At 39.2% G+C, this 15,999-nt stretch overlaps 2 protein-coding genes across 4 annotated transcripts in view; both read left to right on the top strand.

Moving 5' to 3' along the window:
• The window catches only part of tamm41 (TAM41 mitochondrial translocator assembly and maintenance homolog), a 58,192-nt gene that overhangs the window by 9,084 nt on the left and 33,109 nt on the right, over nt 1-15,999 (top strand). The window contains exons 7-8 of one of the 3 annotated variants that reach the window (XM_087272790.1): nt 1,432-1,494; nt 2,726-2,972. In XM_087272790.1, the coding sequence (XP_087128916.1) occupies nt 1,432-1,494; nt 2,726-2,831 (169 nt within the window). In that variant the 3' untranslated portion in view covers nt 2,832-2,972. 3 annotated transcript variants of the gene reach the window in all.
• The window catches only part of vgll4b (vestigial-like family member 4b), a 66,247-nt gene continuing 53,668 nt past the window's right edge, over nt 3,421-15,999 (top strand). Inside the window, exons 1-2 of the mRNA XM_087272111.1 lie at nt 3,421-3,531; nt 6,325-6,401. Of these exons, the coding sequence (XP_087128237.1) occupies nt 6,338-6,401 (64 nt within the window). The 5' untranslated portion in view covers nt 3,421-3,531; nt 6,325-6,337. The remainder of the gene's footprint in view (nt 3,532-6,324; nt 6,402-15,999) is intronic.

The following is a 15,999-nucleotide window of genomic DNA, read 5'->3' on the forward strand; positions in this document are numbered from 1 at the left end:
ACCAAGCACACACACAGGAAAAGCTCTCTCTCTCTCTCTCATTCGCGCACACGTGCACTAACACACACACACACACACACAGCAGCAAACAAGCTAAACACAGCATTGCGCTATTTCATTTACACACATACATACGCGTGCTAGCTTGGGAGTCGGGAACGATATTGCTAGACAGCCCGCTCCCGTCCCAAATTAAACCCGTTACCGACCGCTCCCGCGATTTATTCGGAAATTTATTCCCGCGCCGCAAAATGCAGACCTCTACTTTGAGATGTGCACTTTTTATTCGATGTTTGACGTAATCTCAACTGAAAAATGAAGTGAGGGTGGGACATAAGGTAGCCACTCCCCTTTTTAAAGCAGCCAATAGTGTTTTGTTTTTATCATCGCTTTGCCAGTGAGAGTGGTTGAGCTTAAGCGCATCAAATGTGACGCATCTTAAAGGGGGCGGGGCATATCAAACACTAGAGAGCATTTGATTGGTCCGAAGATTCATTTCACTGGACCTTTACCTTTGCTGATTTGGATTGTGATGCAGTAATGTGCAGCTTCTGTTAAACTGAGCTGAAACAATAGCGCTGTACAAGTAAACATACATTGAATTGAGACTGTGCTGGAGTGAAGTGCGTGAAATAAAGCATGCTGTGTGCTGAATGAAGGAGTGTGTGTGTGTGTTTGTGTGGACTGGTCAAACAGGCTGGCTGAGTGTTGAGCGGTGTTGAGTTTCTCCATCAGCCTCACCCTCATGGCTCATTGTCGTAATAACCGCCACTGCGTTTCACACAAACACCTGTGTGTGTGTGTGTGTGTGTGTGTGTGAATGTGTTAATGCGAGTGTGTGCCATTGTTTGAATATGTGTCTGTGTGTGTGTGTTTATGTCCTGCACTTCACCTTTATCCAGCAGTAATATCTCACTTTCAGCATTAGACTGATGTTGATGTTTGCATTTATTTCACTGTGACTGCAGGAAAGAGCTTATAAATGTAATGTACGCCTGCAAATGAATCACTTTTCTCTCTCACTAATAAAACAGATTTCTGATATGCTGGACACTGTTCACAATGCATTGCATAATTTAGTCAATACTTTGCAAAAAAGGCTTTACTACTGAAATTTTTTCTCCTGTTTTTAGTCAAAGTATCTAAAAATTCGTAAATTAGGAAGCATTTTCCAGACAAGAAAAACATATAGTGTTGTTTTCAGATATAATGAGTCAAAATGAAGTGAGTTTATCATTAAAACGAGCAAAATAATCTGCCATTAGGGGAAGCAGAGTAATCTTATGTCAAAAGGAGAAGCTAGATTATTCTGCTGACCCCATTGGCAGATTATTTTGCTTGTTTTAATGATAAACTCACTTCATTTTGAATCATTTCTGAATGAATGATTTGTTGGCTGAATTGTCTCTGTTATCATTTGTAATTGTGCAGGGATTTCTTCAATTGTGAAATCCTCCAGCATCACTCAGAGTGCCAAAGGAATCGCCACCGCAGGTGAGAGAGAGAGATTTCACCCGGAGGAAACCCACGCCAACACGGGGAGAACATGCAAACTCCTCACAGAAACATCAACTGACCCAACCGGGACTCGAACCAGCGACCTTCTTGCTGTGAGGCGATCGTGCTACCCACTGCGCCACCGTGACGCCCATGCTAAAACCTAGTAACAAATCATAAAGATTTATGTGGTAAACTGAGATTTTTAATGTCATCAAATTATGCTTATGGGGCGGCACGATGGCTCAGTGGTTAGCCCTGTGGCCTCACAGCAAGAAGGTCACTGGTTTGAGTCCCAGCTGGGTCAGTTGTCTTTTATATATATATATATATATATATATATATATATATATATATATATATATATATATATATATATATATATATATATTTATACAACAGTTCTGTCTGGTTCTTAAATCTGATTGGCTGATAGGCGTGCGATATTCTGCAATATGAAAACTCCTACAGCCTCTTTACCCTTTGTGTATTACTCCGCCCACCCACAGCCAGCAAAAAGCAGAGACACTACAGATCTACAGTGTAAAGATGCTTGCTCAGCTGTTTAACTGTCAGCTTATGATTCGAATCCGGAAGGGTTTTTGAGACTCTCCATGTTTGATTTAGTTTTTATATACATCATTATGCCGTCAAACTGTTGTATAAACGCAATATCACACTCGTAGCAGTGCGATATGGCTGTATATCGGCACTGGAGGGGGCACTAAAGCACTCGGCCAACGCCACCTCCCACCAGTGCCGATATACAGCCATATCGCACTGCTACGAGTGTGATATTGCTCATATATATATATATATATATATATATATATATATATATATATATATATATATATATATATATATATATATATATATATATATATACACACACACACACACACACACACACACACACACACACACACGTGTGTATGTGTGTTAATATGACATAAAAAACTGTATTACACAGATATACTACGTTTTTTATAATATTTTTTTTAAAAATATTTATAAATTCAATGTTTTACAATCATAATTATTTAATACATACAGTGATTATATTAAACCCTGTATTTGTTTAATTACATAATAAAATTCTCAATTTTATTGATTAATTAAATATTCAGTTTATTCACAAATAATTTTTGCTGGTTTTTCAGATTTATTAAATATAACTCTGCATTATTATGTGAGATGATGACTGATGTGAAGCGTCCGTCCACAGGTCTGGTGAAAACCGTGTCATACAGCACAAAGAAGCTGCAGAAAATGTGGAGAGGCTGGAGGAGGAAACCAGCATGACTGACATTCACTTCACAATAACCGACTAACATTCAGTGTTATTTTCATATTCAGTAGCTCATATTTATTGACAATCTAATGTGAATCCATGCTGTATGTGTGAAATGCAGATAATGACTGATCCATTCATCCATCCACAAATGCAAATAAACCTTTCTAATGTTTTTAAAGCATGTGTGTTTACTTCCTCTTCTTATTTAATTGATTTCGCAGTTGTAAATAACAATTACAGAAATAAAGCAAGACGTTCACAGGATGCCAAAAACATCACTTAAAATGGATACAGCTTTTTACATTCTTCACAGCTTTAAGAGACTTCATTAAATAAAGATGTTCCTTAATAAAATGCTAATTAAGGAGGGGGTTTTTCAGTTTAAGTTTTTTATTTCAAATTAAAATTCTGAAGAAAAAAGGTTTTCACTTACAAAACCTGCTTTTGTGAATGTGAAGCTTCGTGACTGTTGCAAGCAGACTGTTTACTTCCGCTTCACGTTGTACCTGTTGCGAGGATATGACGTCACGCATGTATTAGCATAATGTATGCTGACCTCATGGGCTGACCCTGACCAATGGGAATCGCGCTCTCTCATCACCTGCTAGGAAGAGAATTCCATCATTCCACACATTCCTGCCGCCGCGGCCGAATCCAGAACTCAATCCCGGATCCGCGCGCCGCGCTCCGGCTTCTGCTCCGCCGGACTTCGCTCTCCGGGCTGGAGACCCTTCACGGTGCGTGTGCTTTATTTCACTTCAAACTGCGTGTTTTTGAGTTTATTCATGTGTGAGAGCGATTGTGTATGAAGTTATGACTGTTACCGAGTATTTGTAAACTAAGTCTGAAGTTGATTTTATATTCGCACATTTGGACTTTCCTACTAATGTAATTTCAGAAAAGGCTCATTCTAAATAGTGAAATCATATCAGCATTCAATGACTATCAAAGTCCAGCACTGTTCACAGTCACTTCAATAGAGCTATAATGTCATTTCAGACCCAATATTCAGAATATAGAGAGACGGAGCTGACACTTTAGAGATGAGGGAATATAAAACCTACTTTACCTCAATATTCATATGCTGTGTGTATGAGAGAGCGATTGTATATGGATTTATGACTGTAACCGAGTAGTATTTGTTAAGTAAAAGTTTGTTTTATTACCGGACACTTGTTCCAGCACTACGTTACCGAGCACCGGACACTTGTAGTATGTGTGTGTGCGTGTTTTGTTTGTGAGCACATTAATAAGTAACGTTAACGGGAGATCCTTAAAAGTGAAACATTGACTTCCCTGTGTTTCTGTTAAGTATTACCTCCATAATAATAATATTAATATTAGTCATATTAATAATAACAACAAGCGCGCGCGTCCGTTAAAGGGACAGTACACCAAAAATGAATTTCTGTTGTTTGCTCACCCTTCACTTATTGATTTTTGTTCATCGTTTTTCCAATCCTTTATGACTTTTGTTTTAATGTTGAACACAAAAGATGTTTTGAATAAAGCAGAAATCAACCATCCATATATTTGTTTTTCCTACTATGAAAGTCAATGGGTTTTCAGCTTTCTCAAATCATCTTCTTAAGTCATAAAGGATTGGAAAAACGATTAACAAAATCAATAAAATCAATCATCTTTTGTGTTCAACGTAAGAACAGAAACAGTTTGGAACAACATGAGGGAGAGTAGTGAGTAAATACATGTTTGGGTGAACTGTGCCTTTAAGTAGAACGCAACGCTATTATTGACGCGTCGCGCAACAGACGCGCGTCTAGTATGTGTTTATCATATTCGTTTTGTGTTTAATACTGAGTTCAGAAACACAAAGCGTGTGTGTGTGTGTGTGTGTGTGTGTGTGTGTGTGTGTGTGTGTGTGTGTGTGTGTGTGTGTGTGTGTGTGTGTGTGTGTGTGTGTTTGAGAGACTCAGCTGTGGAAAGGAATGCCGTCTGAGGAATGTGAATGTGGGAAGCGGGACTCACGCTAGCTGCTCCACAAACTCGCATGTTTCCAGTGTTTATTCTGGGAATCCGCGACATTAACACGACACGAGCTGGATTATGGCTTCCACGCTGCTCACATATTCATCGAGATCCTGAATCAATCTGTTTTCAGACTTTTAAAGGTCCTGTGAAATTAAAATAAACTGTTATAACTTTCAGTCTGTTTATTTTAAAGTCTGCATGAAGTCAGAACTAACCATGTTGTTGTTAGTTCATTGCTAGTCTGTGCTGAACAATTCATTTGTGCATGTCATTAAGAACAAAACAGTAGTTTGTCCTTGAAATCTGAGTTTTTTTTTAGGCGACGTAGTGGCGCAGTAGGTAGTGCTGTCGCCTCACAGCAAGAAGGTCACTGGTTCGAGCCTCGGCTGGGTCAGTTGGCATTTCTGTGTGGAGTTTGCATGTTCTCCCTGTGTTCGCGTTGGTGTCCTCCAGCTGCTCCGGTTTCCCCCCCAGTCCAAACACACACAATACAGTTTCCCAGAGATGGGTTGCAGCTAGAAAGGCATCCGCTGCGTAAAACATGTGCTGGATAAGTTGGCGGTTCATTCCGCTGTGACGACCCTGGATTAATAAAGGGACTAAGCCACAAAGAAAATGAATGAAAGTTAGTTTAAAGGGTATCTACAGGGCAATTACCAACCTACATCACGCATGACGTCTTGACATTGATTTTTTTCACATCACCTAATACTTCAGTTTCCTATCAAATCTTCTGACCAATCAAATGCTCTCTGATGTCTGACACGCCCCGCCCCCTTCTTCTCATCGGCTTTTCATTTGATGTGCCTGAGCTCACCCACCCTCATTGGCAGAGCAGTGGGGAAACAAAATATTGATTGCTTTTTTTATGGGAGGAGCTACTTTATGTCCCGCCTTCTCTTTACGTTTAATTGAGAATGCGTCAAACATTGAATAAAAGTGTGTGTGATATCAAAACGTACAATGTTTATTTTGCTAACAGACGTTGTTATTCTTTAGGTGAATGATTTATTTGTGCAATTTAGCCCACTGGAAAAAAAAAGTTTGTTTAGGTAATACTGAGATAAGTCTCGGCGATGCTTTAATATGTTGTTTTAATTGAGCTCATTCCCACCGAATGCGTCTTAGCTCCTAAAAACGCAAAACACAGTGCTCAGGAATGGGTTATAAAAAAAATCACAGCATAACGTGAGGTCAGTGTGATGCGATATTATGAACATGATTTAATAACAAACTCATCAGAAATGGCAAAACAATATGCTATAATATTATATAACTCTGCATATTCTGGACACAGCCACAATGAGCGTCTCCTCCGCCATGCCAACTTTCTGCCATAAACAGAAGTTCACAATGGTTGCCCCGCCTCTGAGCTCCTCTGATTGGTCCACATGATTTCTGCAGGAGGATAATGAAGACTACAACTCCCATGATTCCACACAATTAAACTACACATTTGTTTGTTGTGAACACGCGCCCTCTAGTGGACATAATTACACATTGCGCCTTTAGCTTTCTGATTGTTTTGCTCTTGTGCGCAGGGTCTGGTCCAGCATGGAAACGCCTTTGGATGTTTTGTCAAGAGCAGCATCTTTAGTGCATCAAGATGACGAGAAGCGTGAGTTTTCTGCTTTATTTTCTTGCATTTCTGTTGGTCATACAGTAGATTATGATGGGTTCGATTCACTGTGAGTGTGTTGATAAAATTCGGTACTTCAAATGCATTCATGCAATGTAAGTGTCTGTGGATTGAAGTGTATGGCAAATCTATACGGGGTGAAAGACAAAACAGAGTAATAAAGCATCCACACAGTCAGTGTCTTTCAAATCTTGTCTGGTGTATTTAGAGCAAGAAGCTTTTGTAGGATCACAATTAGGCCCCAAAATACTCGTACTGTAATTTGACTTGTTGGTATTTTACAGATGTCTTTCAAACCATTACATTTAACTTATTTGTCTGCTAGTATGTGTTCATGTTTTTATATTAACAATTAAAAAGTAGATGTACAGGTCAGAATCTGTTTGCTGTTTCAAGGCAAAATTATTAGCTATCCTCTGATTTTATTTATTTATTTATTTATTTGTTTGTTTTTTGTTTGTTTAATTGCTTGTTTGTTAATTTAATTAATTGTTTATTTATTTATTTATTTATTTGTTTGTTTGTTTGTTTATTTGTTTGTTTATTTGTTTGCTTTATTTATTTATTTATTTGTTTTTTGTTTATTTATTTGCTTGTGTGTTTATTTAATTAATTGTTTATTTATTTATTTATTTGTTTATTTATTTGCTTGTTTGTTTGTTTATTTGTTTATTTATTTGTTTATTTATTTGCTTGTTTGTTTGTTTATTTATTTGCTTTATTTATTTATTTATTTATTTATTTATTTATTTATTTGTTTGTTTGTTTATTTATTCGCTTTATTTATTTATTTGTTTTTTTTTGTTTGTTTATTTGCTTGTGTGTTTATTTAATTAATTGTTTATTTTTTTATTTGTTTGTTTGTTTATTTATTTGCTTTATCTATTTATTTACTTATTTATTTATTTGCTTGTTCGTTTAATTGTTTATTTATTTGCTTGTTTCTTTGTTTATTTGTTTATTTATTTGCTTTATTTATTTGCTTGCTTGTTTGTTTATTTGTTATTTATTTGCTTGTTTGTTTTTATTTATTTATTTGCTTGCTTGTTTGTTTATTTATTTGTTTATTTGTTTGTTTTGGCAGTGCATGTTTTGGTGCATGCTTCACTTGCAATTAGCATGCTTTCTATGTCAATACAAGTGTCAATCTCATTGGACGCCTCACAAATCTAAATAAATCAAACTCTGCAGTATCTCTTCTACATTAGTTCGTCTGCACTGACTGATCTCAGAACTGTTGGTGAGTTTGCATAAGGCAGTGTTTGTTGAGTCTTTGATCATTTACATGAGAAATGCCCTTCGGCGCAGCTGTGTTCAGCGTAATGCACTGATACATGATCACAGCGAGAGCCTTACCAAACAATAAAACACCGCTCTGCTGGCCGTCACGTGTGTTGCCAGGCCGCGCAGTTGCTCTCCAAGTTTTCCATCACAAATTCCTTCCTAGATTAAGTATGGACAAATCCTGCTCACTAGGCGTTTGGTGTTATTGGAAGTCATTGTGCAACATGTGTGTGTTCAGTCTTGCTCTGTTGGACGCAGCAGGATTTGGTTAGAAGTACAAAATGTACTGACGGATTCGCAAGCCGTAGAGTTTCCCCCTAACAAACCGACACGGGTCAAAATAAAGCATGAAAACAAAGTGTGTTCAGCTCTGTGTACTGTTGAGGTGAGTTTGAAAAGCCTGATTTGTATAAATCAAATCCAGGACTCGCAAGAGTTGTTTGTTATTGTGTGTGTGTGTGTGTGTGTGTGTGTGTGTGTCGTTCGCTCTGTGACTCATTGCAGAAACTGTTTGTATTCTCCATCATTCGCACCAGTTTGACAGGAAGTGACAGTATTGTTCTCCTGAGCACGAGGGATGTAAACAGTGTCTTGTTTACAGATTATTTTTGCCGTTTGTTTTTCTAGTTTTTATAGATGTTAAATTTGTGATTTTTGGATGCAAACGTTTTGTTTTTCATAAAAACTCATTTGTGTTGTGGTGAAATTCTGCATTTATTTTCCCATTTCATTTAACTATATTGTAATCATCTTTGGCTAAATGCAGGGGTGTCGTCCAAGCCCTGCACAGTTCCAACCCTGCTCCAACACACTTACCTGTAGGTTTCAAGCAAGCCTGAAGGACTCAATTAGTTTGATCAGGTGTGTTTAATTAGGGTTGGAACTAAACTGTGCAGAGCTGCGGCCCTCCAGGAATTGAGTTTGACACCTGTGCCTTAAAGGATTCATACCTGTCAACCCTCCCGTTTTTCCCGGGATTCTCCTGTATTTTACTGTTCTATCCCGCTATCATCCCGTAAAGGTACTTTCCCGTATTTCTCCAGTATTTTCAGTCTTTCTCTGAACAGCCGAGCCTCCCTATACGCAACCCATACCGCCGAACCACCAGGGGTCACCTCTTGCTCTAAAACGTGATTCTGTTCTGTGCTTTCGCTTTGTTTAGGAATGAAAGCACTTATAAATAAATATTAAAAACGGGGCGATTTCATTTCCTTTTGATTACAGATGCCGTCGTCCATCCTATAAAATCCTCGAAACAGTCATATAATGGTGCGTGACAGTCAGCTGACGCGCTCCATACTGATAAACAGACGCTGTTTCCCAAACGGATTCTGTACACGTGATTTGAAGCGGATGGAAAGTCTGGGTTTTGGTTGCGTGTTTAAACAGACATACACACATAATTAATAATAATAACATATAAGGATGTCGGTCTTGGTGTTTTTTTTTCCAAACACAACTAATTTTGTCTTAAATGAGCATAAAAAGTTAGAAAAGCAGTCGAATGCTTTCATTATAATGTTAGATGTGTGCATTGTTAAAGTGACACTATATTATATATTGACATTATATTATTTAGTGTAATAAAAAAAAAATCTTAGTAAATGAGAGATTCGGCGAGGCAGTGGCGCAGTAGGTAGTGCTGTCACCTCACAGCAAGAAGGTCGCTGGTTCCATCCTCGGCTCAGTTGGTGTTTCTCTGTGGAGTTTGCATGTTCTCTCTGCTTTCGCGCGGGTTTCCTCCGGGTGCTCCGGTTTCCCCCAGGGTCCAAAGACATGCGGTACAGCTAAATTGTCCGTACTCCGAAGTGTATGAGTGTGTGTGTGTGTGTGTGGATGTGTGGATGTTTCTCAGAGATGGATTGCGGCTGGAAGGGCATCCGCTGTGTAAAAATTTGCTGGATAAGTTGGCGGTTCATTCCGGTGGGGCAACCCCGGATTAATAAAGGGACTAAGCCGACAAGAAAATGAATGAATGAATGAATGAATGAATGAGAGATTCATCCGTTGCTCTTTAATCAGAATGTGTGAGTTATACAGAGGAGAAACGGCTAATGAGATTAATAGCTTGATTCTATTTCATAATAATATGAACATATTTAGTAATTTGGAGATTTTTTTAGGGGGGGGGGGGGGGTGTTGGGGGAATCCCTTATTATGGTGGACATATCCCTTATTTTCACATCCCAATGTTGACAGGTATTAAAGGATTAGTTCACCCAAATATTCAATCACCCATAATTAGTCCTGTTACAATATCTGTTTTTTGTTGTAGGTGTAGGGGATCAACCTACGTTGTAAGATTGATCAGGGTTTATTAGCTCATTTCAATGAACCGGATTTTGAAGATTCGAATTATTGATTCGACTCAATTGAGTCAGACTGAATCAGATTAAAAGAATCATACTTTATCTACCATTCATTCATTCATTCATTTTCTTGTCGGCTTAGTCCCTTTATTAATCTTAGGTCGCCACAGCAGAATGAACCGCCAACTTATCCAGCAAGTTTTTACGCAGCGGATGCCCTTCCAGCCGCAACCCATCTCTGGGAAACATCCACACACACACACTCATACACTACGAACAATTTAGCCTACCCAATTCACCTGTACCGCATGTCTTTGGACTGTGGGGGAAAGCGGAGCACCCGTGGAAACCCACGCGAAGGCAGGGAGAACATGCAAACTCCACAGAGAAACACCAACTGAGCTGAGGATTGAACCAGCGACCTTCTTGCTGTGAGGCAAACGTGCTACCCACTCCGCCACTGCGTCGCCCTTTATCTACCATTTGTCCATCAAAACTGAAGACATCGCATCTTACCAACCTCGTTTATATTATTTCCGTGCTCAACGATGATAACGGTGTTGGGTTTACGTTTAGCAAGGCAACGAGATGCTGACTGTTACCTTGCTAAAGGTAACACTGCTGACTGTGTTTAAACCCCTTATAAAAGTGATTTATTTTTCATGATGGCTCCTCTTTAAGTCACTCAAGTGTACTGTTTATGGCCTCCTGTTTCTCTGGCGGATCTGAATGTGGGTCATGGTGTCAGAGCACGTGTGTGTGTGCATCTGGAGGAGCTTGGGTTGTCCGTTGTGTCTCTTCCTCCCTCCTGCTGTGTTTTTGTGTGCTGATGTCATGTCGTTGTGCGCGTCTTTGTGTCTTCACAATGAGTCTGACCTGTTTTCACAACACTGCTGGCTCCTGCTGCTCGTTTGCATTCATTGCAAGGATTTGGGATTGTTTTTTTCACTTAATAAACAATAAATCATTGATCTGCCTTAACCCTGTTGCTGTAACTCCATAGTAAATAGTAAATTACGTGAAATTAAACCCGAAGATAAATGAAAGACGCGTAGCAAATCATCATTTTGAGACCAGGCGTGATCAAACTGTCTATGCTAGATGCCGAATTGAACATTCTAGGTTAACTCATTTGTGTTTACTCGATAACGAAGCACCACCTAAATGTAATTACTGCCCGGCTGCTCTTACCATCAAACATATTCGATTGGAATGCAGAAGTTTGACTACCATTGGACAACATTGTTATAAGGAGAGTACTTTGATGGACATTTTTAAAAAGGTAACACCAGGAAGAATCCTAAAGAGTTCCTATTATGGGTTTTTGAGTATGACCTTCTGTGTAGTGTGTAACACAGCTCTGAGTGAAGTGAAATATGCAGCTCAGGCTTAAATCTGAGTCTTTAAAACTATTGATTCATTTATAAAACAGTCGACTCCTAGTCCTTCAAATGAATCATCTTGATAACGAGTCTTTAGCCGTTTCATGACGTAGATACGAAGTAGAGATCTGCGCGGGACTAAATTTAGAATCCCGCTTCCGCCTGCACACGCCAGGTTTTAGCACTTATATATTAAGCACTTGATGTCCCGCTGCACGACCCGCCCTGTTTTCTATCCGTCGCGCCCGATCCCGCTAAAGAGCGGGGGGAGAACAAAACCGAAAATCACCCAGTTATACAGTCTAGACAGCCTATAACAAGCTGTCTGTATAAACACACACACGCACAGCACCAAGCACACACACGCAGACAAAGCTTTCTCTCATTCGCGCGCGCGCGCCCTCTTACACACACTTATAAGCACCAAGCACAAACACAGGCAAAGCTCTCTATCTCTCATTCGCACGCACGCACACACACACACACACACACACACACACACACACACACACACACACACACACACACACACACACACACACACACACACACACACACACACACACACACACACACACACACACACACACACACACACACACACACACCTCTCATTCGCGCGTGCGCATACATATACACACACACACACACACACACACACACACACACACACACTGCAACAAACAAGCTAAACACAGCATCGCGCTATTTCATTTACACACATACATACGCGTGCTCACTTGGGAGTCGGGAGCGATATTGCTAGACAGCCCGCTCCCGTCCCAAATTAAACCCATTACCGACCGCTCCCGCGATTTATTCGGAAATTTATACCCGCGCCGCAGAAATCTGGTCGGGTCCAGCGGCGCCCGCAGGACAGCCGCGAGAAAGCAGACCTCTAATACGAAGCCCCGCCCAGTTGTGTATATAGCGAGCGAGCGAGCGGCAAGCAAGCAAGCGAGCGGCGAGGAAGCAAGTGAGCGAGCAAGCAAGCCCTCTTGTTGTTTTATAATTCTCCTCACACTGTTCATCTTTGGGGTCAAAATGAGCCTCCGTCATTAAATATCTAAAATAGCGCAGAATGATGGTGTAATTTCAGCACGGATCTGTGCGAGCGCTCCATTATCTGCAGGTGTGGCTCTGTTTGTCAGGCGACGGCTTGTGTTAGGCTGAAGCTTCAGGCAAAACAGCACAATTACAGCATGTTCCTCAGCATTAGACAGATGAACACAACACACTTATGCTGTTTTATGGTTAAAAGACTTTTTAAAGTGGTTTCTCCAGACACACAACTCATTTAGACAAACTGCAAACACTTCTAGACACCTGAAATGGGTTGGCCAAATTATCCCATAGTCATTATACTGTCCATTTTCAGTTTCAATACGAGTATGAATGCTTTAATAAACGTCTGATCACCTAGGTATAGAAAGAAAATACAGTTAAAGGGGAGCTATTGTGCAAAAAAATCACTATTATAAAGGGTTTAAACTCAGTTGTGTGTCAGCAGGCACGTCCTGATTCTGCAGAGTTCTAAGTGTTCCAGGGTCAACAGGGGTGGAGATTATGATACAATGTTTCAACCAATCAGATGTCAGTGCGTGCGGTAGCTGGTCACGTGACGCGATAGCGCAAATTTAGGCGGCAGTTTTTTTAATCCCATCCTGACGGCATCATCGCGATCTCTTAAGGTAAGTTAATTTCCTCAATATTTACATGTAAGACTATTACTCAACATAGGATATTGATTGTATTTTTGTGATGGATCTGTTAGGTAAAATCCTCAAATAAGGCACAAATAGTTTGAAACCCTTGTTATTGAGGCCGTTAAATGCGCCCTCAGACCAAGGGAGAGAGCTGCTTTTTTTCCTGTGATCTAATTATTATTAATAATATGATTATAATGATTATAATAGGCTAAAGATATATTGAAATGTTTTGTATAACAAAAATGATTTTAAAAATAGCCCAGGCCATCTTTCTTTTAATAGCTCATGTAATATTATAATATTATTATTAATATTAGACAGACAACGCTTGATCGCCATATAATAATAATAATAATAATCACAATAATAATTATAATAACAACAACAACAACAACAATAATAATAATAATAACTAAAAACAATTATATAAAATATGAATGTTAGTCTAATTATAATAATAATAAACAGGAACAATGAACATATATTGTCTTAGCACAGGGACATCATTCATTACATACAATGATAATAATATATAAATAATAATGATAATAACAGGCTAATAATAATAATAGTATTAATGTATAAACAGTAATACAAATAATAGGCTAGCAGTGTGTGAATATCCAGTGTGAAAATCCCATGTGTCTGTGTTCCCGCTGCCATTGATATTCTCACACCTGCAGCCCAAACAGCATCCAAACAGGAAGTTGACCTTTGGGTCTCCGAGCCGTTTTTCTTCCCCCCTCATGAAAGATTGATATTTGTGTGTTATTGTTCTGAGGAATGCTCAAACACTCGGACGCCTCGCACTCTAGTCAATAATTACTCTCCTGCTCTTTTGTTGCACTGAAGGATCTGCTGTCTGCACGGATTTTGGCTTGAGTCATGAGAGTATAGGGATCTGTTAATGTGACATGGATTCCACAGTGACTGCCCCAGCAACAATCATCAGCCTTTCAGTTCACCTGCCTACACTGCGCCCTAAAAATGAGGAGTTTATCTGTGAAGACAGAGTACTGTACTGTACATACTCTTTAGTGTCTAACAGAAGAGTGTGCAAGCTTTCAGATATAGACAGAGATTAATGAAGCATTCTGTTGCTTGGTTACGAGCCCTGTCAATCATCTCATTTCTTGTCGGCACGTTAGCAGCAAGAAGGTCCTGGCTGCTCAGTTGGTGTTTCTGAGTTTGCATGTTCTCCCCATGTTGGCGTGGGTTTCCTCCGGGTGCTCCGGTTTCCCCCACAGTCCAAACACATGCGCAATAGGGGAACTGATGAACTAAGTTCGCCGTAGTGTATGTGTGTGATGAGTGTGTATGGGTGTTTCCCAGTACTAGGTTGCAGCTGGAAGGGCATCCGCTGCATAAAACATGCTGAAATAGTTGATGGTTCATTCCGCTGTGGAATAAAGGGACTAAGCTGAAGGAAAATTAACCGATGAATGAAATTAGTTCTTAAAATGACTAGGTTAAGTCAGATGTGTGTTTAATCCATTAAACAGCACTTGGGAAATATTTTAAAAGTATATTAATAATAATAATCATTTAACTTCATATGCTGTTTTGATATAAGAGTCTTTAGAGTCTTATAAGAGTCGTTATGAGTGATCGTAACAGGTTTGCTTCACTGACTCTGGTGAACAAACACTGGCTCTCACTGCGAGTTGCTTTGTGCTGTAATACAGATGTTAACAAACTTTTCAGCCCGCGACCCCCAAAATAACAATGCCAGTGACTCGCGACCCCCAATATCCTGTTAGGTGGTTATAAATACAGAAACATTGAATGCAATGATGCAGACACACCAATTAAATTTGTGTCAGTGCTTTAAATGCGCCAGAAAGTATAACCTGATGTTATAAAATCAAAATGCATCTTTGCTGCCTTTAATATAATGTAATTACCCAAGGGGTCGCAATCCAATGGAACTAGTAACTATAAGCTACTATAGTAACTATATAGTATATAGTAACTATAAACGACTATTTTTATTTTCAGTATAGTTATGGATAAAATATGTTAATTCTTATAGTTTAATAAAAATAAATAGATTTTTGGAAATCACCAGGCGACCCCCTTTCATTGCCCCGCGACCCCTCGGGGGGTCCCGACCCCCACTTTGAGAACCACTGCTGTAATAGATGACTCGTTAACTGTGTTTAGCTTTATTTCTGCTCTCGCTGCAGTCTTGCTTCAGGATATGAGCTGTTGTTTCTCCAGGATCATTGAAAGAGTAAAGAGTTTCTGTATCATCAGTCTTTATAAAGATACAGCTGAGGACTAAATTAGTAAAATAATTACAACTTAAATGAATCAATAGTCTATCGGGGACAAAACACACGATACACAGAAACTCTTCATGAAACATATACACATCGCCCATATGATACTAAACTTCAGGTTTTAAATCGCACACTTGCATATTTATATATAATAACTTCTATTTGATTGATATTAAACTTAATTTGATTGTAATGCAATAATTGCACCTTTTGTAAAGCTGCCTGATGGATGGATGCATGGACGGATGGATAGGAGGATTTCATAGATCATTTTTAATTCCAGCAAAACTAAAAGAAATAAGGCTTCCTTTGATGGATAGAGATGGATAAATAGATGGATAGACGAATTAGATAAATGGATGGATGGATGGCTGGAGAGATGGATATGTAGATAAATGAATGTATAGAAAGAAACATAGATGGATGGATGGACGGTTAGATAGATGGATGGATGAATGGATAGATAGATATATAGATAGATGAATGTATAGAAAGAACAGATGGATGGATGGATGGATGGATAGATGGATGGACGGACGGAAGACCGACAGATGGATGGATGAATGGATAGATATATACTCTAGATAGACGAATGGATAGAAAGAAACACA

Source organism: Danio rerio, chromosome 11 (genome assembly GCF_052040795.2).
Source record: "Danio rerio strain M-AB ecotype USA chromosome 11, GRCz13ab, whole genome shotgun sequence".
In the NCBI taxonomy this organism is placed as follows: domain Eukaryota; kingdom Metazoa; phylum Chordata; class Actinopteri; order Cypriniformes; family Danionidae; genus Danio; species Danio rerio.